Here is a 23,687-nt window from a genome sequence, read left to right on the forward strand (position 1 = left end):
GGGCGGGGTCTACGGGGGGGGCCTCGGTGTCGTCGCCGCCGCGCAGCCGGTGCGCGTGGAGAGAGAGTGGGAGAGGCCGAGAGGCCGCGGCTCCGTCTCGGGGAAAGCGTCGGAGGGCTTCCTCCCGTAGTCCTCCTCCGGGCGTCCCCGCGGGCCTTCCCCTTCCCCGTGGGGAGAGTGCCTTTCGTGCCGCACGCGGCCGGATGGCGGCCGGCTCGCGCCGAGGCCGCGCGGAGCGCGTCGCGGGGCCGTGGCCCTCTTCTCCCCTCCCCTCCGGGGGCGCACGCCGCGGCGGCGGCCCGCGGGACGCCGCGGTGTCCGTCCGCCGATGCGCGCTGACCCCCGGGTTTCGGGGGGGGTGGTCGGGGGCGGCCCCGCCGCGCCCGGGCGGTCCCGAGCCCAGGCCTCTCGGGGTTCGTGCGTGCGTGCTCGTCCCCTCCCCTCCCCTCCCCTCCCTCCCCCCTCCTTCCTTCCTTCCTTCCTTCCTTCCTTCCTTCCTTTGTCAACAGGCTCTCTCTGTAACCTCAGCTGGCCTGGAACTCACTTTGTAGACCATGCTGGCCCTGAACTCACAGAGATCCGCCTGCCTTTGCCTCCCTAGTGCTGGGATTAAAGGGGTGCATCACCATGCCTGGCTGGGATTGTCTCTTTTGTGGAACAGTTCTAGACCTTAAGGCTGTTTTCGCCTCCTTTTTGTGGCAATTTACAGTAAGCCTCTGCCTCTCAAATGCTGGGATTAAAGGTGTGGGCCACCACACCTGGCTGGGTTTTTTTCTGTTTTTTAAAGACATGTTCTGCAGGGCGTGGTGGCGCACACCTTTAATCCCAGAGCTCGGGAGGCAGAGGCAGGTGGATCTCTGTGAGTTCAAGGCCAGCCTGGTCTACATAGTGAGTTCTAGGACAGCTGGGACTACAGGGAGACTCTGTCTCAAAAAGACCCCCCCCCAAAAAAAAACCTCAAAGTAAACCAAAACAAAAATCTGTATTTGGCTACAAATATTCTGAAGGTATATCTAATTTAGTGGATTCATATTTAATGAACTTGTAGACATTTTCTGGGTCACTTCTGAAATTCATATAAGCTGTTAGCTTAAGTGCATTAAAATGTTTCACAGCTTCACATTATAAAAGGAAAACATCTTTACTAATAATCATCTGTGCTGCATTCACTGAATTGTTTGAAAGCACTTTTTAAAAAAAAATATCATTTTTATTTTATGTGTATGTGTGCATTGCCTGCATGTAGGTAAGTGCACCAGTGACATGCAGTGCCCATGGAAGTGAGTTACTGACAGTTGTTAGCTGCCATGTGGGCACTGGGATTCAAACCCGGGTCTCCGAAAGAATGGTGTTCTTAACTGCTGAGCCATCTCTTCAGCCCCAACAAATACTATTTTTATACCAGAAATTCACTTCTCATAGTTACTTCATAACATACAGCTTTGGGTTTTTCAATTTTAGTTTTAGTTTTTTGAGATAGAAACAGGGTCTCCCTGTAGCCCCAGCTACCTTGGAATTCTCTATGTAGACCAGACTGTCCTTGATTTCACAGTGAGAGATCTGTCATCACACTCGACTTTTGGTTTGGTTTGGGTTTTCCTAATAAACATCTTTGATTGTTGACCACTGGTATGTCTTAGTGGAGCCAGCCTATTTTCCAGTAACAGTGTTGCAACTGAAACCATTTTCACAGATGCGTTTACTGATTCTGCAATCAGTGCTAAAGTGAATGGGGAACACAAGGAGAAAGACCTGGAGCCCTGGGATGCAGGTGAACCCACAGCCAGTGAGGAACTGGAGGCTCTGGAGAATGATGTAGTAAGTGTCATTGGTGTGACTGGTCAGTGTGATATGCATACATGGCATCTTCTGCTGGATTTTAATTTAAATATATTTCTCTTCTACTGAACATAATTAGAGCAACAGTTTTTATGTAAATGGACACTTTCTCATGGTCAATAAATGAAAAAATCATCTTTAGTTTACTTGAGAGGGCTCACAAGAAGTGCCATCTGTTCTGCTCATGAGTTACTTCTTTGAAATAAGAAGAAATTTACTAATTTAAGTTGGAAGTTGAGAAATGACAGCATAGTTTGCTTTGAACACCTGCAGAATAGCCTAAGAAGAGCAGTGTTAAGCTGTATGTTGACATTTCCTAGAATTGAGGTACAGCTTGGATATTTCAGCGCTCTTATCTGAGATACTTTAGTTTGGGTTTGGATAACAGTAATCTCTCTCATCACTTGGGAGGTGGAGGTTCAGGAGTTCAAGGTCAATCCCTACTACATAGCAAGTTTGGGGCTAACCTCAACTATGTGAGATCCTGCCCCCCAAAATGAAGCAGCAACAAAAAGATAGGTGATTAGGTTACCTTAAAATTCAACCATTGCTACATTTCTTGCTCTTAAATCAGAATCATTCTCCACAGAAACTTCTTTCTAAAATGCCCATTTATCATTATATTTTATTTTCCCCGGATGTACCATCTGCATATCAAATCAAAGCAGACTTTATGACAGAGAGCATTGAAATTTAAAGTCAAATTGTACCAAGAATAAGGTTAAATGAGTGAACAGGGAATCTTATGTTTTATATCTAAGGCATAGTAAGCTAATAAATAATACCTGCTTTTCTAAGACCTCAACTTGATATAAAACTAGAGCTGCTCTCAAAAGTAGTCATTATTAATCTTCAAACTTTAAAGATTCACATATAACTTAACATAATGGTTCTTCAAGTGTGCATCACTGCACTGTGGGGGTTGGGAAACAGGCCCTCTTTTTATTCTTTTAAATTCAATTGAGGTTTTTAGGGAAAATGTAGCAGTGCTTATTAAAATTTAAAATCTACATGTAATATATTCCATCAATTGCACTACTATAAATTTACTTTAGCCCTAATATTTCTGTAATACATGCAAATAATTATGTTTCAGAGCATTTTCGCAGCATTATTGATATTATAGGTGCCCACCAGGGAGAACATGGATTAAAGTTTCAATACCAACACTTGGTAGAAAAATATGTATCTACTGGGGCTGGAGCAATGGCTCAGCAGTTTCCTTGAAACTGGAGTTACAGGTGGTTATGAGCCACCATATGGGTGCTGGGAACTGAATCCAGGTTCTCTGCAAGAACAATAAGCACTCTTAACCACTGAGCCATCCCTCTAGAACTTTTTATGTCAAGAGCCATTTATATGATTATATATGAATAGAAACCTGGATTTATACCTAAGAAATTTTAGTTTTTATTTTTTTGTCTTTCTTGAGACAGTGTCTCCCAGTAGCCACAGCAGGTCTAGAACTTACTATGTAGAGCAGATTGCCCTTGATCTCATGGAGATCACCTACCTCTGCCTCCCAAGTGTTGAGATTAAAAGGTGTGTGCCACTATGCCAATCCAAGAAACTTAATACTACTTATCTGTGCATCCCGGAACTGGAAGACATCTTTTGGATATTTGTCTTTTATGGTGTGGTACAGAAAACACATTAAAAATTTCCCCCCAACATTAAAAAAATTGCATTTATTTTTTGTATGTGTGCCTGTTCGTGTTAGCATATGCATACCATCATGGGCATACGTGGATGCTAGTGTACAACTTCTAGGAGTTGGCTCTCTCTGCTGTGTGAGTCTAGGGGATCAAACTCAGGTAGTCAGTCTTGGCAGCAAGCACTTTACCAGCTGATCTAGATTTTTTCCAAGAAAAATCTGGCACTCTCTTTTGGCCTATTAAGTTTTTTGTTTGTTTGTTTGTTTGTTTTTTTAATTTATGTGTATGAGTGTTCTGCTCTCTGCAAGAGTGGCAAGTGCTTTTAACACTGATCCATCTTTCTAGCCCTGTATTACTTGTGTTAGGTGAAAGGAGTTACTTTAGTGTCACAATTGTGTCACAATTACGAGAAGCAGAACTGAGGGTTCATGAGTAACCCCCCCCCAACCCCACAGTTCCAAATTCAGCTTTATTACTATTATCATTACTAATTTATTATTACTATTATTATTGGGTATTTTTTAAAAATAATTTTTATTTTATGTGTATGAGCATATTGCCTGCATGGGATGTCATGCAATGCCCGCAGAGGTCAGAAGGAGGCATCGGATCACCTAGAACTAAAGCTACAGATAGTTAGCCACCATATGGGTGCTAGGAACCAAACCCTGGTCTTCTTCAAGAGGAGCCAGTGCTCTTAACTGCTGAGCTCTCTCTCCATCCCCTATTACTGGATGTTTGAGACAGGGTCTGTCTGTAGTTGAAGCTGTCCTGGATCCCACAGAGATCTGTACCACCATGCCAGGCCAGCTTTATTATTTAGTAGAAATTAATTTCTGGAGCACTAAAATTAAGTATTCCAAAGTTTAATTAAAACAAAATTTACATGATGGGCATGGTAGCTCTTGTCTGTAATCCCTGTGTTTGGGAGGCTGAAATAGGATTGTTAAGTTTCAGGCCAGCCTAGGCTTCGAGGGCAGACTGTGTCTTAGACCAACAAGATAAGAGTTGCTTGTGCCAGCCCTTCCAAAAATAAAGCCAAGAGGTTATGATTAAGTGGTTGTTATGCATGGCTATCTGGCACTAACTAAATGTGTTCTAACCTTGGCCCCTACTTGAATTCTGCTTATTATATTTGTTTCTAACATAGACATATTCCACCTCAAGATTGAAGTGTTTAAACAGAAAGTAGGGAATTGTAACTGGCCTGGCAAAAATAAAGACCTATCAGATTGTTGAAATAATGTATTGCAAAGAAATGGCAATTTCCCCAGGAATCTCATGCTAGGACAAGGAAGAGTTGGAGGTGGAACTTGTCTCCCAGAAAGTGATTTCGTGTAGTTCTCTAAACTTGTCATACTATCAAGGGGTGAGACTGAGGCCCAGACAATAATGGGTGGATAGTGGGTGGGACCACTCCTTAACTAGGACTGCTTAGAAGTGCATATCCTTGGTCCTCTATTTAAACCTCAGTCTCACTTCAGGACCATAAAGAACATGGATTTGTGGGGTGCCAGATCTCTTTTTCCTTCTTGCGAATGTGGCTACATTAAATAAATCTCCTTTTCTGCTTTCTACTATTAAGAAATTTAAAGATGAGCCTATACAATTCACAGGTGTGGTGGCCCATGCGTGTAATCCCAGCACTCTGGAGACTGGGGCAGGAGAATTGCCATGAACTCAGGTATAATCTGGCTACGTAGCAATAACCGAGCCTAGTTCATGTTTCAAAACAGAGCAACATGGGGCTGGAGAGATGCCTCAGCACTTAAGAACACTGGTTGTTCTTGCAGAAGACCCGGGTTGGAATCCCAGCACCCACATGGCAGCTAACAACTGTCTGTAACTCCAGTCCCAGGGGGTCCAACAGCCTCTTCTGACCTCTGCGGGCATTGCACAGCACGGGTGCACTTACCTACATGCAGGCAATATATGCATAAAAAATAAGTTAAAAATTAAAACAGAGGAACAACAGTAAAACAAAACAAAAAAAACTCATATAATTTACTGTCTGTCTTGGTTGCATAGACCTCTAATCCCAGCTACCTTGGAGGCAGAAGCTAGAGTATCAGAAGTTTTAAGGCCATTGTGGGCTACTGATTATTCAAGGCTATCCTGACCAGTTTAGATGCTGTTTAGAACAACAACAGCAAAAATAAAAGTTATTAATATCTTAGGGAAAGCATTTCCAAGTTCAGAGTGAAAAAAAAACCATATGTATATAATATGTAAACAAATCCCAGTTATGTTTAGCTCCCATCAGACCCATACTCAGCCAAAGGCTGAGATTGCCCTTGGCCTGCCTTTCTTGGATGGGGCTGATCCTGCTCTTCTGGGACAGAAAAGATCAGGTGTGGATTTCACTCCTTTTCACCTGTCTGGCTTTAAAAGAAGAGTTGAACATTAGAGCGATAATAAGGGGCAAGCCAGCCATTAATATTAGCCACTGAAGATTCTGTCCACATTTGCTCCAGTTACCTGATTGATGAATACAGCCCATTTTTTGAGAATGGCAGTTTCCTTCTACTGTACTGTTTACCATTGGAGGATAATTTACACAGAAGTCAGAAGTTAGGGCATTGGGACCCATAGCTGTTGCTAAGGTCATCCAACAACTGTTAATTCAAAAACCAATTCTAAAATCTAGCTTATGTATCATAGACTCATTTGCCTGCCTGTTGCTTTATTGCTGCCCTTCCTTACTAAGGAGGAAGTAGACAGTGGCAAGGTGTGGGGTTGTCATCCTGACATGGCATGTAATGGGGAAAGCTTTGATTCCACTTTTCCTTCCCTCAAACACTAGAAATATCTTTGGTTGTCAAAATGTACCTCTTGGCCTGGTGTCATGGTGCATACCTTTTGTCCCAGCATTGGGGAGGCATAGGCAAAGGTAGGCAAATCTCTTTGAGGCTATCCTGGTCGGCTTAGCGAGTTCTCGGCCTGCTGGGGCTATAGGAAAACCCTGCATCCAAAAACCAAAAAGCAAAAACAACAAAAAAGTACCTCTTGTCCTCCACAGACCTGATTCAGTGATATAGGTTTCAGCATTTCAGGAAGATATAGGTATCTTTGCCTTAATGTGATATTGGCATAAGGCAAGGAGAGAACCCTGATCCAAAAGCTCTGGGTTTATGACATGACTAGATTTTCTAAGCTTTTCTCATAACCTCTCAGATAATGTATAATTACCTACCAATTTGAGGGGATACTGCATATAAGAAAAGTTTTTCCTGGGACTGGAGAGATGGCTTAGTAGTTAAGAATACTTGCTGTTCTTCTGGAAGACCTGGGTTTGATTCCCAGCACCCACATGGCAACTAACAACTGTCCATAACTCCAGTTCCAAGGGATCCGATGCCCTCTTCTGGCCTCTGCAGCCTTTGCGCTATACGGTGCACTTACATACATGCAGGCAGTACACGCATATACATGAAATAAAATTAATTTTTTAAAAAAAGTTTTCCCTAAAGCTCTTTTTGTTTTTGAGACAGGGCCTTTTACCACAACCCAGACTGACATGGAATTCAAAGTACCCTCTGCATCAGTCACAATTTTGCCTTTTTTGTTGTTGTTTGATTGAATGAGTACAATTTATTACAGGCTACTGGAAAAGTTGATTGTAGCTGAATAGTTGTTGCATTTTGAAAAATGAGCTCTATTTTTCTTCTAGTCTAATGGATGGGATCCCAATGATATGTTTCGATATAATGAAGAAAATTATGGTGTAGTATCTACATATGATAGCAGTTTATCTTCATATACGTAAGTTCAAGGTTTTATTTTGGTGCACTTACTTTTGATTTTTTATCAGCTTAAATTAGGGTGTTGAATAAATGTACCTGTTTGATTTTAAATTGAATTGAACAATGAATTTATTATTTTGTTGCTACCCAGGCCAAAAAGTTCATATTAAAACAGGGAATATGCCAGGCATGGTGGTGCACACCTGTAGTCCCAGCACTCGGGAGGCATAGGCAGGCGGGTCTCTGTGAGTTCAAGGCCAGCCTGGTCTACATAGTGAGTTCTAGGACAACTTGAGACCCTGTCTCAAAAAGACAAAACAAACAAACAAACAAAAAAACAGGGAATAAAATGTAGTTTTTTCCCTATGCTTTGTTTTTATGGTCAAAATAAATTTTTATCTTTGTTTTTAAATTGTAAAAAATCAAATTTGTATATAGAGAGGTTATGATGAACTAGTTCTTGAAATGCTAAATTTTCTTCTATATAACAGAAAAAATTTCACATTTTGATTTGTAAATAGCAAAGCACTGTAACATTTACAATTTCCTTAGTATTTCATACTCTATAAACTTACTAGTTGATTGTGGCAGATAACATAAACTGACTTTAAAATAATTACTTCCCTTTTCTTTATGTTTTAGGGTACCCTTAGAAAGGGATAACTCAGAAGAATTTTTAAAACGGGAAGCAAGGGCAAACCAGTTAGCAGAAGAAATTGAATCGAGTGCTCAATACAAAGCTCGGGTAGCCCTGGAAAATGACGACAGGAGCGAGGAAGAAAAATACACAGCAGTTCAGAGAAACTGCAGTGAGCGGGAGGGGCACAGCACAAACACTAGGTATTTAAAGGAAATCATGATGCAGTATTTTGGATACACCACTCCAGGTCTGTGTGAGAAGGTGTACTCTTATTATTTCCTTTTCCTTTCATGAAGGTTAGGTAGAGAATGCAAATGGAATTGGCTTAAGATTCTGTTAGAGAAAGATTGTGGTCATTTTGGATATCTTTTGAAAGTCAGCTCTGTGGAGTCAAGTGTTGGACATATGATGAGGACCAAGCCAGGATCTTGAAGAACTCCTTAAAAAATAATGACCGGAGTAAGACTTGTGTAACTAGTAACAGTACAGTATGCTTTGCAGATTAAAGATGTGTTTAGAGTAATAGAAACATCAGGAGTCGGGAAGAATTAGCATTGCCTGTGTAGTTTGAGAAAGCCTCACTGAGAAGTGACATTTGTGATAGGATAAAGGGGTCCACCTGCCACTAGAAAGAAGTATGGAAAATACTCTCACCTCTGCAGAAACATGGCCCTGTAAGAGAACTTGGCCCCTTCAGGCAAGGACTAGTGTTTACTATTTTAAAACCCAGGATCAGTATTGTGGGTAGAGTGGTGGCAAGTGCTAAGGACTTGGGGTGTGCGTCAGAGAGTCCTGTCAGTGCGTTGCAGTATTTCAGCCGAAAGAATTTTATGACTCCATGGACTGAGGCTACTGGTAGAAAGGCTCGACAAACCAGTAATGACCTGAGCTTTATTTGGAAATTTAAGTGACATTAATGGTTGTGCTGAGAGCACATGGAGCAATGACAGCATGAAATGAATTTGAAGGAGAGAAATGATGATCTGTGATTGATTGCATTTGAGGGGCTTGAGGGTCTGTCAATTTATTCATAAACATGCTGGGGAACAGCTGCTACATACCTGGAAGAACCTGCCTTCAAGACATTCATAGCCAAGTGTATTGTGATTTTATTGGCATTTCCATTGAGATGTATCGGAACAGAATGACAGTGTAGATTTGGGGTTTAAGTTGCCACAGAGAAGTCAAGTAGGATGAAGGTGATTACATATTGTTAAACTGTGCTCTGAGAAAACCCTGTGGGTCAGAAGAGTCCACAGGCTAGAACTGCAGGGCAGTGATACAGGATGGTATGGGATTGAACCCTCTTTGACAGTTGTCCTTCTGCCTAGTATATTCTTAAATGTGTTTTATTAGCCTGGTACCTTTTAGCATAAAAATGATTTAGAGGATCTCTCATTTCAGGGAAAATAAATACATTCCTCCTGGACAAAGAAATAGAGAAATCATATCCTGGGGAAGCGGGAGACAGAATTCACCACGTATGGGCCAGCCTGGATCAGGCTCCTTGCCATCAAGATCTGCTTCTCACACTTCGGATTTTAGCTCAAACCCTGGCTCAGACCAAAGAGTAGTTAATGGAGGCAAGTATTTTGACCAGATTTTGTTAATGTTACTTATCAAATATAGATATATACTTAAAAGTTTACATAATTGATAGGAATGTGCATGCTATTTGTAAATTTTGTGGAGGTTTGTTTTTTTTTTTAATTTTTAATTTTGTTTTCTGGATCTCAGAACAATAAAACATGTATAAGTCTTTGGCATATTTAGCATGACAAGATACTACTGAGCGGCTAAATTTATCTCATAATCACTTGGCCTCAAGATACTCCACATACAAATAAATTGGAAACTTTGAGTAGGTCCTTAATTTTTAAAATATTGTTAATAAAACTATGCAGACATAGTTTATGAAACATTCTAATAATGTAAAAAGCACTCTAGTAATATAGATTCATTTTCATTGTCTGTTGATAAATTTACATTATTTCAAGAAAGATCTTGAAGTAATTGGTAATACAAAACATACCCGAATGTCATGTGAAAAGAGCGATGAGAAAATTATCCTTAAAAATACAGTGCAAACAACTCACTCTATGGATGACTGTTACAGTTTATTAGCAAGACCTGTATTTTCTGTAGTAACTAAATCACATTCAATATAGCTTACAGGTGGTTTTACAGAATTGTGGTAGACCGATAGTAGAAATGAGTTGCAATAGTATATTACTAATTCAAGGAAAAGAGTAGATAATTCAGTTTTAGGTGAGTTATTACAAACTAGGTATGGGACACACACCTGAGGCAGGGAATCTTTTTCAGGTGCATAAAGAGTTGGAGAGTAATCTGGGTTATATGAGCCTTCATCTCGAAGGAAGGAAGGGAAAAGATTAGCAGTATAAAAATAGAGAATACCAAGTTTCCAATTTCATTTGTTTTCACTAAGTCTTTTCTCCAGAATTCCTCTCCAAATAATACACTCTTGAGTATTTCCTATAATGATGATGATGAAATTTCTTTGCTCACTGAGTAAAGATTTTTAGTTGTTTATAAGCAGAATTTTCAAAGTTAAAAACTTGAAGGGGGCTGAGAAATATATGATACTCAAGTGTGTGGAGCCCTCTGGAGAGGAGCCCTGGGCTGTTTTCTAAGTACCAGGTAAGTGAGCTGCAGTGTCTGGGCCTGTCCATGAGATCAGTGTATGTGATACTGACTGCTGTGTCATTCATAGTTCACTAAGCAGTCTTTCAGAGAGATGTTCAGCTGCATGAATTACTCTAGAGGTATCCTCTTTGCTACTTTAATTAAATGAGACTTGATTTGCAAAAGTGATGAGTGCTCACTTTTGTTATCCCTGTCATTCTAGAAAATAGTAGAAATTTTATTTCTACTTAAATGAGACTTGTTAATGAGGTTTGAAACTGAAGCGTAGGTTCAAATACAAACTTGATGAAAATCAAAGGTTATTGTAAGAAAACAGCTTTTTACATTGAATTTAGGAGCTGCTGTTCATTTTTCTTGTTTCAGAACTAAAACTAATAAAATAATCTTATGGGGCAGGAGTTACTGTGTTTTATTGAGTGAAATTATCCTATGTATGTTACATACAGTCTTAATTGATTACTGAGAACAGCTGAAGAAGTAGGATTACTAAGCAAAGTCTTAACTATCTTCTTCAATAGTCTGTGTAGATCCTAATTAACCCTTTGGGAACGTGGATTCATTTAAACAGAATTAATTTTTAGGAGGTTAAAGTAAAATGTGAATTTGTGTCAGTTAAGTTATGCTAAAACTTATCACAAATCAAATGACTGTCCTCAAAGGGTTAAAATGTACAAGAAATCATTTTTGTCATTTTACTTTTTTTTCTGTTTACTTTTTCCCTCATTTTTTTCTTTAGTTTTTATACTTTCCTTCATATCATTTGTTCTGTCAGGTGTTCCCTGGCCATCGCCTTGCCCATCTCCTTCCTCTCGCCCACCTTCTCGCTACCAGTCAGGTCCCAACTCTCTTCCACCTCGGGCAGCCACCCCTACACGGCCGCCCTCCAGGCCCCCCTCGCGGCCATCCAGACCCCCGTCTCACCCCTCTGCTCATGGTTCTCCAGCTCCTGTCTCTACTATGCCTAAACGCATGTCTTCAGAAGGTACAATACCACAATTTGTTCATGTTTTTGTCTTTGTTTAACTCCTATGTGAGTTTATGAGTATAAAATAGTTTCTTCATTATTTAGTAAACTATAATTTCTGTGTTTTAACTTTAGTTTATTGAAACTCTCTATTAACCTTTTGTTCATTAGAGTGAAAGTTGATAAATGCTCTGTAAAGCTATGAACTATCCTAAATATAAGAATGGGGTTTATCTTTCTGGTAATGGTGCTCCTATGAGAGGTCTACCCAGGTCTCTCCCTGCTCACTCTGCCCTGCTACAGTGCTGATCACCATCAGCTCTCCACACTGGGAGCTTTCCACACCTGGTCATGGGGTGAGTGGAGCCCTGCCACTTTACAGCTCTTTGCTGTGGTGCTTGCAAACCTTCCTTTTGGCCATAGACAGGAGTGGGTTTCAGGGACCTTTGTGGAGTGTGGCATTCTATGTAGCTGGGTGTGTCTATCCTCAGATTGTAGAGTATTTTAGAGTATCTGAGGAATTCCAAATTTAGCTAAATAATTATTGAAAAATTAGCTTTGCAGTATTATTATAGTGAAAGGCTACTTCAACTGGGAAAGGGCTTTATCTAAAGTACAATTATCCATAAAAACCTTGTGTAAATTTGAGTTCCTCCCCTTTTTCCCTTGTCAAAAACTAGAATCCTATTTCTGTTTGGTGCTAAACTCATCACTGTGTGACATGTCAAATACTTTGAATGATGACACATGCCTGTAATGCCAAATTTGAGGCCAGTCTGGTCTACAAAATAAGTTCCAAAGCAGACAGGATTACACAGGGAGACTCTGCCCCCAGCCACCCCCCCTCACCAAAAAAGGTACCATTGTAACTTAGATTTCAGTCCATAAGTTAAAAAAAAAAAAAAAATCTTTGTTCTAAATGATAATGTTCTTTCCATCTTGGGTTCAGAATATTTGTGTTAATCAGAATGGCTAAGTAAAATCATGATTAATATAGCTTACATTGGGACTAACAATATTTTCTAAATAAACTGCTTAGGAGTGAACTCTCTTGGTTACTTTTAAATTGTCATCTAGTCAGAAGGGATCATGTGACCTTGACTTAGGATTCTAATGTTGCACTCCCAAGTTTTGCTGATATTTTAATGTGACCTCTTCATAAGTGTCTCTAATAGCACTCCCTAAATGTAAAGTTAAGATCTACTGAAGGGGTTGCCGTAGTCAGTCATTTGAATGAGTATGTTTATTTTAGGAGACTATGTTAGATAAGAACACCAATCAACTTAACTGGGCGTGGTGGCGCACGCCTGTAGTCCCAGCACTTGGGAGGCAGAGGCAGGCGGATCTCTGTGAGTTCAAGGCTGGCCTGGTCTGCGTAGTGAGTTCCAGGACACCTGGGGCTACAGGGAGACCCTGCTTCAAAAAGACAAAAAACAAAACAAACCAATCACTAATGGGTTGTGAATATCTTCATTGTAATAAGATGTGAGGACTGCTCCTAGACTGTTTACAGAGTATTCAGGGATATTGGATATTTCTAGTTGAAAGCCCTAAGATTAGCATTTTCTTAGAGATCATGTCTGAATTTCCTACTGGAGACACATATTGATGTTCTAAAGGGTTTGGTATCAAGGTATGGGTTAGGAGCTTTGCTCTGGCGGTATTTTTTTTTTTTTTTTTTTTAAAAAGAACAAGCTTCTGAAAGGTAGAAGTTCTATACTGTCTTCCCTTGATGGTTTAGTGTGTGACAGAGAATTTGATTCATGTAGTGCATATTTCTTCTAAGTGTCCCTGTTTTGATCTTAGAAGGCAGGCTTTAACAGTGTAATTTGAGCTGACTTAATTCTGAGCAACTGCTTACGTGTAAGGACTATTTTAAGACATGATTTGTAAAATTGATGATCATGGCAGAAGGCATAGAGAAGCTGTCATTTGGAGACACTTAAAGAGTGTGTGTGTATTTCAGCAGTGTAGGTGAACTAACTGTCCTTTGTTTTGGTGGTTATTTTTTTCCCCTGGAGCATGAGGATATGGCTCAATGATAGAATGCTTACCTAACACCTAAAATCCTGGATTTGATCCCTAGCACAACAAAATTTCCCCTCACTTTAGAAGTAACATCAGAAAATTCAGGGTAGGAGGTAAAGTGAAAATTATTTCATCCAGTAACCACAATTCCTATTAACATTTTGTTTATTTTTATATACCTACAAACAATATAGTTATATAGTGTTGTGGCATCTTATTTGATTTCTTACCATCAGTTTCATCCCTCCCTTGACGTTAAGAATAATGGGAAATAAAATATACTTAAATACTTGACATCCCACAAAATAATCTTTAGTGTGCCAAAAATAGGTATAGTATGATTTCGCTTTATTTTTTTAACCAATGCAGATCTGTTAAGGAAGAAAGAATAAATACATATGATTTAGTAGAAAAATGGATGGACACTGTAGCATTCATGTGATGTCCACTGTGTCTTCCATAGGCCCTCCAAGGATGTCTCCAAAGGCCCAGCGACACCCTCGAAATCACAGAGTTTCTGCTGGGAGAGGCTCCATGTCCAGTGGCTTAGAATTTGTATCTCACAACCCTCCAAGTGAAGCAACTACTCCACCAGTGGCAAGAACCAGTCCTGCAGGGGGAACATGGTCATCAGTGGTCAGTGGGGGTAGGTGTCACCTAGTTTATAACATTATGATACTGCTGACTTTTTCATATACCACATGTAAAACAATGCTGAGCTAAAGCTCTGTGAGAAGTATAAAGAGTGGCATAAGCAAGAATTGGGGAAATCAATCCTTTTTTTTCTCTCTCTTTTAAGACAGGGTGTCACTGTGTAGCCCTGACTGGCCTGGAACTCACTACATACACCTCTACCTCCTGAGTATTGTGATTAAAGGCATGCACCACCATACTTGGCCTGAAGCCTACATTTTTATTCTGGGTCCCCATCACTTATCCGTCATGTAGTATAGAAGTCAAGCAGTCATTTGAAGTTCAGTTTGTAATGAGTGTTTATTTTGGTTTGGTACCCTTTATAGCCTTAAGATAGAATGCCTATGAGGTTCATAAGTATACTTATAAAATACAACAAATGTTCTTCATGTCTCCATTGGATTTAGTCTGTAAACATGTGCTTAGGCTTTACAGTGCAGCATGTTTCCATTGTGACTGTATATGACACTAATGGATGCTTACCTTTATTTCTCTTGTAAGGAATATCAAATGAAAACGAGAGCCTCATCTTTCATTGTGATCATCCTTAGAAACAGGCTGATTATTGACAACTGTAAAAGTCAAGCTGATGCTCTGAGAAGATTTAGAATCAAGCCTAGACTGCTTTGGCTATTGTGTCAGGCAGTCCTTAGTGCTTCTTCCCATCACTGGAGAGCTAGCGCTCCCAATGACTGCTTTTCTTTTTTGCCCTTAATCAATCAGCCTCCCTCCCTCCCTCCCTCCCCCTTCCCTCTCCTCTCCCTCTCCCTATCTCTTCCTCTAAGAGACAGAGGAGAGAGAAAGAGAGAGAGAGAGAGAGAGAGAGCTCCCTCCCTCCCTCCCTCCCCTGCTTTTTTTTATGTGTATGTGTGTGTTGTGTGCATGTATGCATTCAAGTGCACCCATGCCGTGCAGTGCCCAGAGAGAACAGAAGAGCATGTCAGATCCATGGAAACTGGAGTTACGGATAATTCTTAGCTACCATGTGGGTGCTGGGATTTGAACCTAGCCAGTGCTCTTAACCACTGAGCCATCTCTCCCCTTGGCCTTAATCTGTCTTAACCAATCATAGAGCTTTAGCAGAAACTCAGTTCTGGTGGGTTTTTTGCTTTTTTTTGTTTTGTTTTGTTTTTTGTCTTTTGGAGACATGGTCTCCCTGTAGTCCCAGCTGGCTTGGAACTCTCATTATATAGACCACACTGGCCTTGAACTCACAGAGATCTGCCTGCCTCTGCTTCCCAGGTGCCAGGATTAGAGGCATGTACTACCATGCTCAGCAGAAACCCACTGTTAAATGCCTACTTTTAAAATTTGATGTACGCTATCTGTTCACTTTGATGTAATGTGCATTCATAATAATTATACTTTATTTTTTTGTTCTTTGCATTTTCCTTGGTTGTCTTTTTTTAAATATATTTTATTTTTATTTATTTTATGCCTATAAATGTATTGCACAAGTGTACCTGTGTTGTGCAATGCCCACAGAGGTCAGAAGAGAGCATTGGAATCCCAGAAACTGGAGTTACAGATGATTGCTGGCCACTGTGTGGGTGTTGGGAATCTAACCTGGGTCCTTCACAAGAGCAGCCAGTGCTCTTATGGCTGAACCTCCAGATTAAGAAGAAATAGAAAGTAAAAAAATCTTGAGGTGTTCTAGTACCTTCATTTAGATGGTCTGAAATTGAATTTTGAGTGTAACAACATAACTGGAAAGTAGAGAGTAAAGACATAATTGCTAGAGGTACACAAAATAACATTATAGGCTTGTTCCTTATACCATCTGGAAAAGTTATAACTGGTGAACATTGTTTCCTTCTACAATTCTTATGATTTCAAAAAGAAAGATGCCATTAAAGTAATGCAAATTGAACCATTTTCATTAAACCCTTAAGCCCAAGCTTTGCAGATATGTTTCTAATGGAATATGAGCCTTACTAAATGGTTATTTTGAACTTATTCATAAAGAAGCCATATTTTTATTTGTAAAATAACCCTTTAGACTTAATTTAGTCCTTATTTTCTTAGTTACTGGCATTGGCTCTTGATGCTGTTAAAAAGAGCACATATATAGGCCTCAGGCTACCAAAAAGCATTTTTAATGTGTTGATGGAAAGGAATTAGCTTACTTTTTATGGATTTCTTATCTTTTTAAAAGAAATAGCTGGTTATGATGGCACACGCTTTTAATCCCAGCACTTGGAGGTAGAGGCAGATGGATCTTTGTGATTTTGAGGCCAGCTTTGTCTACCTAGTGAGTTCTAGAGCAGCTGGGGCTACAGGGAGACCCTATCTCAAAATGATGGGAGGAGTTGTGTGTGTGTGTGTGTGTGTGTGTGTGTGTGTGTGTGTGAGAGAGAAGAGAGAGAGAGAGAGAGAGAGAGAGAGAGAGAGAGATAAGCTGGTGGTTTAGAACTCTTGACATCTTTTTTTTGAGATGATTGGGCTTGCCTTAGGAATCTGTTGTTGAGCTTCATTTAAAATAGTTTGTTAGCATATTTAATTAGGAGGGAAAAACACACCTGTACTTAGGTATTGGTAATTGCTGTCTTAAGATACTTTTTTCCTGTTAGATTACTGTTAGACACCTAAGACTTTAGAAGAGAAACTGCTTTGAGAAAGTAGCATTTGAGCTAAAAATGCAATAAGTAACTTTTCTCTTTTAGTTCCAAGATTATCTCCCAAAACGCACAGACCCAGGTCTCCCAGGCAGAACAGTGTTGGAAACACTCCCAGTGTGCCTGTGCTTGCCTCTCCCCAAGCTGGCATCATCCCTGCTGAAGCTGTTGCCATGCCTGTTCCACCTCCTTCTCCTACGCCTGCCAGCCCTGCATCCAACAGAGCTGTGACCCCGTCCATTGAGGGTATGCAGCCAAGGCCTTTCAGATGTATGACCAATTCTGTGTTGTTTATATAAAGAGATTTGTTCTGAATATGCATTTGTGGTTTTAAATTTTATTTTATTTTATTGGTCTTTCTTGAGACAGGGTCTCCCTGTAGCTCCAGTTGCCCTGGAACTCACTAGGTAGACCAGGCTGGCCTCGAAGTCACAGAGATCGCCTGCCTCTGCCTCCTGATTAAAAGCGTGCACCACCATACCTGGCTTTAAATTTTTATCATTTTTGTTTTATGTGTATGGGTGTATTGCCTGCATGCGTGTAAGTGCACCCTTGTCATGCAATGCCCAAGGAGGTCAGAAGAAGGCATCGGAATCCGCTGGAACTGGAGTTTCAGATGGTTGTTAGCCGCCATGTGGGTGCTGGGAATTGAACCCGAGTCCTCTGCAAGACTAGCCAGTGCTCTTAATTGCTGAGCCGTCTCTCCAACCCCAACATTTGCGGTTTTATGTAAATCAAGTTAGTTGTTTATATACTACTAATTCCATATATATTATTTAATATTTGGTGTTGTAGGGGTTTTAATATTCTCTGGGTATTAAATATCTAAGTAAATAATGCTGCTTGGTGTTTTTGTGTGATTTCGGAGGAAGAGCCTTTGTTTAAATGAAAGTTTTCTTTTCTAAAAATAGAAAATTAAAAGTGTTCAATGTTTTCACATGTTACTTTCCTTATTTCTCTCTGATGCTAATTTTTCTTTTTAAAATTGTTCTCTAGCTAAGGATTCCAGGCTTCAAGATCAGAGGCAGAACTCTCCTGCAGGGAATAAAGAAAATATTAAGGCCACTGAAACATCACCTAGCTTTTCAAAAGCTGAAAATAAAGGTTAGAGTTTTAAAAAGCTTTCAGGCATAATTATAGAAATAGGAGGAGTGAGTATATCTGATTTCATGCTTAATACAGGGTGTTCTTCTATGTATATAAATATACATTGATAAATACTAAAATTGATATTTGAAATTGTTAATCTTCAGATAGTAGATCTTATGCCACACTAAAAGAATTTTAAGTTGCAGGTCAGAGGTAAATTGGTATCTTAACAATTTTTGGTTTTGCAGGTATGTCACCAGTTGTTTCTGAACATAGAAAACAGATTGATGATTTAAAGAAGTTTAAGAATGATTTTAGGGTAAGTGCCCTATTCACTAATGGGTTAGAATTTTTAAAAATAGTAAATACTACAGTGATTCAAAGAAATATAGCAAGTTTAATACTAAGTACATTATGAACACACTCAGAAAGCATCAAACCTTGTGTGCAGAATGCCCAGTATTAAAGATGTCCTTGCCTATCCTAAGGTCAGTAATCTAAAATCACATGGTTTGGTAAAAGAGTACAGATGTCAAATCAAAGAGTCTAATCTGACACTTGAAACCAGCACAATATCGTTGGATGTTCAGTTCAATGTCTTGCTCTGTGGACCTATAGTTTAGTAGGGCATGGCCATACTATTTTTCTAGTGTGTTCAGTGGGAAGTATAATAGATCCTGATGTTCAGAGGTAGTTCCACTTTGTTAATAGATATATTAATTGTTATAGAACTCATACATTTCATTTGGTCATTCATGTTTTTGGTGCTTGATAATATTTTTATTTTTAATGTCTATGAGTGTATTGCCTGCTTGTGTGTAAGTGCACTCGTGTGTTGCACAGTGCCTGCAGAGATGAGAAGAAAGTATCCTGAGCCATCTCTCCAGCCCCTTAAATACAGGTTACTATGTTACTTGTGACAAAAAAAAATCATTCTGTATTATCATTTAAAAATTTCTTTTGACTTATCTGTATGAATTTGAGTAATTTGAGTGCACTGATGTGTACAATGCCTGAGGAGGCCAGAAGAGGGGGTTGGGTCACCTGGAACTGGAGCTACAGTTAGTTTAGCCTCCATGTTGGTGCTGGAAATTGAACCCAAGTCCTCTGCAAGAGCAACCAGTGCTGTTAACAACCATTGTGCATAGTGGTGGACGCCTTTCATTTCAGTGCTTGGGAGGCAGAGACAGGCAGATATCTGTGAGTTGGAGGCAAACCTGGTTTACATAGCAAATTCCAGGCCATCTGGGGTTATATATACTACAGGGAGACCTGCCTCAAGAAAGGAAGGAAAAAATATTTTGTTTTAAAAATTTTAATGTGTCTGTATGTGGGTATCTGCAGCTGTCCAGGGAGGCCAAAGCCATTAGATTTGCCCTGGAGCTGGAGTCACACAGTCAGTTGTGTGCTTCCCTATGTGTGTGTACTAGGAAATGAACTTGGGTCCTCTGAAAGAGTAGTATCTACTTTTAACTGCTGAGCCAGCTCTCCAGGCCCTCAATAGTTTTCATTTACATTTCTATGGTGGCTAATGAGTGAACATTTTTTTTCATATGTTAATTGGTCATAGGTACCAAATCTTTTGAGAACTGTGTGCTTATTTCATTAGCCCATTTATTGATTTGGGTTGTTTGATTTCTTTTTGGCAGGAAAGTGGAGGAAGGTTGAGACAAGAGTCTCATGTGGCCCAGTCTGGCCTTAAAATGTATGTAGGAAAGGTAGTCCTTAATTTATTTATTTTTTCTTTTTCTTTTTTTGGGGGCTGTGGGTGGGGGGGTTCTAGAAGTCACTGTGTAGACCAGGTTGGCCTTGATCTTGCAGAGGTTTGCCTCTGCCTCCTGAGGGTTAAGATTAAAGGCAAGTGCCACCACACCCTGGATAGACCTTGAACTTTTTTCTTTTGATACTCCTGCTTCTTCCCCGGTGGTGGATAACAGGCATACATCTGTTTCCATGCCTAATAAATGTAATACTAGAGCCTTGTACATATACTAAGCAAGTACTCTAAGCTGAGCTACAGCCCTAGTCCCCGATTAAATTTTTTTGGTTCTCTGTATACTCATAAATCCTAATCCTCTGTCGGCTAAGACTTTAGTAAAGATTATTTTTTTCATATTCTATAGTCACTCCAATCACTGTTTGCTTACTTTTTCCTAACAGTTTTGATCTGTCATTTATTGGCAGATCAAAGACACTAAATGAGACTGGAAAGAAGAATGAATTAGCATCAGATTCAGCTTTAGTCGGCCTAGCCCTCCTGCATCTTGCTCCCTGGTAGAGGGGAGGGTTCATTTCCTGTGTGGTTCTTCTGCTTACATATAGTGTGTGCTTTGCTCCTTACTTCCTCTTAATTTGATGTAAATGATGTCATGCTGTAGGTATTGTTGCCCATTTGATTTTGGTATGTTTTTGTTTCCCCTCAGAATTATGTTTTCACAATTCTGTGTTTATATATTACACTTAAATTTATTGTTACAAAAGAAGGAAGTATTTTTTGCCTTGCAGTATATGAGTTCTTACATTTTTGAATGAGCGTTCTGGAGATAAAATTTATGTATCTTAAAACTCTACCTTTATGTATACACATAGATTTGTGATTTGTGTACTCCCAGTGTTGTACAGCTGTCTGCAGCTTGTCTTGGAACAGTCATCTTCCCTAAAAGGAACCCATGCCTAAATTTAGAGTAAGTCCATGTTGTCTCCCACTTTCTCCACCGCTGTATCTCAAGCAATTTCTCTACTTGCTGTCTGTAGATTTGCTACTCTGAACATTTCTTACCAGGAGAATCAGCATGTAGCATTTTGTGTCTGGCTCATTCAACACAGTTTTTTGAGGCACATTGGAACATGGGACACTGCTTCATTCTGTTTTGGCTAAGTAATACTCTCTTATGATAATGTTGTGTTTATCCATCAGTTGGTAACTATTTGTGTTATTCTCACTTTCTTGCAAGTATGAGTCATGCCTCTGTGAACATCAGATGTAGAGTTTTTTAATGGACATAATGGTTTCATTTCTCTAGGAGTGGAATTTTGAGTCATAGTAATTTACTTTTAACCTTTATAGGAGTTCCCAGTTTGCCACAGCAACTACACTATTTTACTCTCACACCAGCAACATCCAGGGATTTCTTTTTCTTTTTGTTTGGGTTTGGCTTTGGGTAACTCCAAGTGGGTAACTCCACTTGGCTCCAAAATTTCAGTCCTTTTGCCTCAACCTTCCAAGTGCTAGTATTACAGGCATGTGTGACCACACCTGGCAACCTCTGAAGATGGTTATTTCTTCACGTCCTTTCCAGTGCTAGTGTTTATCTGAAAACAAGTTCTTGTTGTGTAGCCCTAACTGGCTGCAAATGCACAGAGAGCCCCTTGCCTCTACCCAAGTGCTGGAATCAAAGACTTATGTTTTTTCTTCTTTGATCAAAGACTTGTGTTTTTCTTCTTTGATCGTGATCCTCCCTATGGATGTCAAATGGTGTCTCATTGTGGTTTTGATTAAACAGCACTCTTGTGTCTAATGATGTGCTGAACATCTTTTTTTGTGTGTTTATTGGCATTTTTCTTATTTAGATTAATGTCTGTTGATAGCTTTAACTCAATTTTAAAATAGAGTTTTTATTAATGGTTTGTAGTAGATTTTGTTATTTTAATTTTTCCTTTCTGATCCAGCCTCCCAAGGACTAGGAGTATGCTCATGTACCATTAGGCCTGACTGCGCTATTGCTTGTTTGTGTTTTCTCTTCTGTGGTGTTAGGAATGGAACCTGGGGCATCACGTGTGTGGAGCAAGTTCCTAAGACGACATGGGTTGCAAATGTTCTTTCTCCCATGTTGTGGGTTGTTTTTTTTCACTTTCTGTTCATTGAAATACTAAAGTTTTTTTAAATGATGTCCAGTTTTTTGGTAATTTTTGTTTGTTGTTATTTTTTAAGTGATACTCTCACTTTGCGCTTTTGGAGCTTTTAGAAATCATGTGGCATTGATAATGGTAAAGATGATTACACTTTCTGCTTTCTTCTAACAGTTACCTTTAGGGCTTGTTATATCCATTAAGTATAGTTCAAGTTTATTCATTTGCCTATAGACACCAATTTTCTTTGAATCATTCTTATTCAAAGTCACTTGCAAATGCAGAAATTTGTTATTAAACTCCATTCTCTCCCAGTGATCTGTGTGTTTTATCCATATTATTTTAAAGGGCTAATCTTTATTTATTAGGAAACATTTTTACCATTATATTATTAGTTTGCAACTTTGTGTTCCCCTCCCGTAATGTTTATTTCTTTTTTTTTTTTTTTCCTGCACTGATCTTTATTACATCCTTGATTTGGGGTTTAGTTTGGTCTTGCACTAAGACCTTAAGGGCCATTACTAAATTATCTGAAATGTTTTTTTTTTAAATCCTTCTTTCTTGTCTCGCTTTTTTTTTTTTTTTTCCTGCACTGATCTTTATTACATCCTTGATTTGGGGTTTAGTTTGGTCTTGCACTAAGACCTTAAGGGCCATTACTAAATTATCTGAAATGTTTTTTTTTTAAATCCTTCTTTCTTGTCTCGCTTTTTTTTTTTTTTTTCCTGCACTGATCTTTATTACATCCTTGATTTGGGGTTTAGTTTGGTCTTGCACTAAGACCTTAAGGGCCATTACTAAATTATCTGAAATGTTTTTTTTTTAAATCCTTCTTTCTTGTCTCGCTTTTTTTTTTTTTTTTCCTGCACTGATCTTTATTACATCCTTGATTTGGGGTTTAGTTTGGTCTTGCACTAAGACCTTAAGGGCCATTACTAAATTATCTGAAATGTTTTTTTTTTAAATCCTTCTTTCTTGTCTCGCTTTTTTTTTTTTTTTTGAGACAGGGTCTCCTGGTAGCCCCAGCTGTCCTGGAACTCACTATGTAGACCAAGCTGGCTCAGACTCACAAAGATCTGCCTGCCTCTGCCTCCTAAGTGCTGGGATTAACCTGGCAAATCCTTTCTTTTTCAGTTCTAGGTAGCAGCAGCCTTAAGAGTCTTGTCTCATCGGGTGTGGTGGCATACACCTTTAATACCAGCATGGGGGGAGGGGAGACAGAGGCAGGAGGTTCTCTGTGAGTTCCATGCCAGCTGCTACAGGGAGACTCGTCTCAAAAAGATAGAAAAAATAAAAATAAATAAAGTTTAAAAAAAGAATCTGTCTCTAGGAGCTTATCTTTCTATGTTTTTAAGTCTGGATTGTCATATTTGGACTTTTTCTTACTATTTTTTGAGTCTGAAAAAATCTTATATATTATTAAGTCATGAATAACTTCCTGATCCATAAATAAATGCTAGAAAGCAAAGAAGTGGCTTTTTAAAAATTGAGTTTTATAATTGTTCTCTAAATATAAAATCAAATGAATAGTGTGCATTATTATTTCCTCTGTACCAGACATTGCTCTAAGTGTTTATATTTCCTTATTGCTGTTGTGAGGCTTTGAAGCCAATTCTATTATTGTCTGCAGTGTGTGTATTAGGAAATGGAACGAGCGAAGTTAATTTGCCTAGAGTCACATGAGTAGTAAGTGACAAGCCAGGCCATCTGTCTGGTTGAGCTTCTAGCAGTGCTTCAGTGACTCATGTTAAGTGAACAGATCAGTCATCAGAGTCACTCTCGTCATATGTGGATGGTCCCAAATTGCTTTTGCTCATAAAAATGTAAGCTTTCATTGAAACAGAAATAGGATACCCTGTGGGTTTGTCCTCTATTCTATTAAGAGGTGTCTGTGTGTTCTAGTAT

At 39.4% G+C, this 23,687-nt stretch overlaps 1 protein-coding gene across 7 annotated transcripts in view; it reads left to right on the plus strand.

Annotated features, from left to right (window-relative positions):
- Atxn2 (ataxin 2) overlaps positions 1-23,687 on the plus strand; it is a 118,810-nt gene that overhangs the window by 53,625 nt on the left and 41,498 nt on the right. For 6 of the 7 annotated variants that reach the window (XM_029570609.1, XM_029570607.1, XM_029570608.1 and 3 more), the window contains 9 exons: positions 1,694-1,818; positions 7,165-7,256; positions 7,880-8,077; positions 9,282-9,460; positions 11,317-11,526; positions 14,000-14,182; positions 16,893-17,090; positions 17,841-17,948; positions 18,182-18,252. In XM_029570609.1, coding sequence (XP_029426469.1) covers positions 1,694-1,818; positions 7,165-7,256; positions 7,880-8,077; positions 9,282-9,460; positions 11,317-11,526; positions 14,000-14,182; positions 16,893-17,090; positions 17,841-17,948; positions 18,182-18,252 — 1,364 coding nt within the window. The remainder of the gene's footprint in view (positions 1-1,693; positions 1,819-7,164; positions 7,257-7,879; positions 8,078-9,281; positions 9,461-11,316; positions 11,527-13,999; positions 14,183-16,892; positions 17,091-17,840; positions 17,949-18,181; positions 18,253-23,687) is intronic. The other variant, XM_029570610.1, reaches the window with a different exon arrangement.

Source organism: Nannospalax galili, unplaced genomic scaffold (genome assembly GCF_000622305.1).
Source record: "Nannospalax galili isolate Female #2095 unplaced genomic scaffold, S.galili_v1.0 scaffold120, whole genome shotgun sequence".
NCBI lineage: Eukaryota > Metazoa > Chordata > Mammalia > Rodentia > Spalacidae > Nannospalax > Nannospalax galili.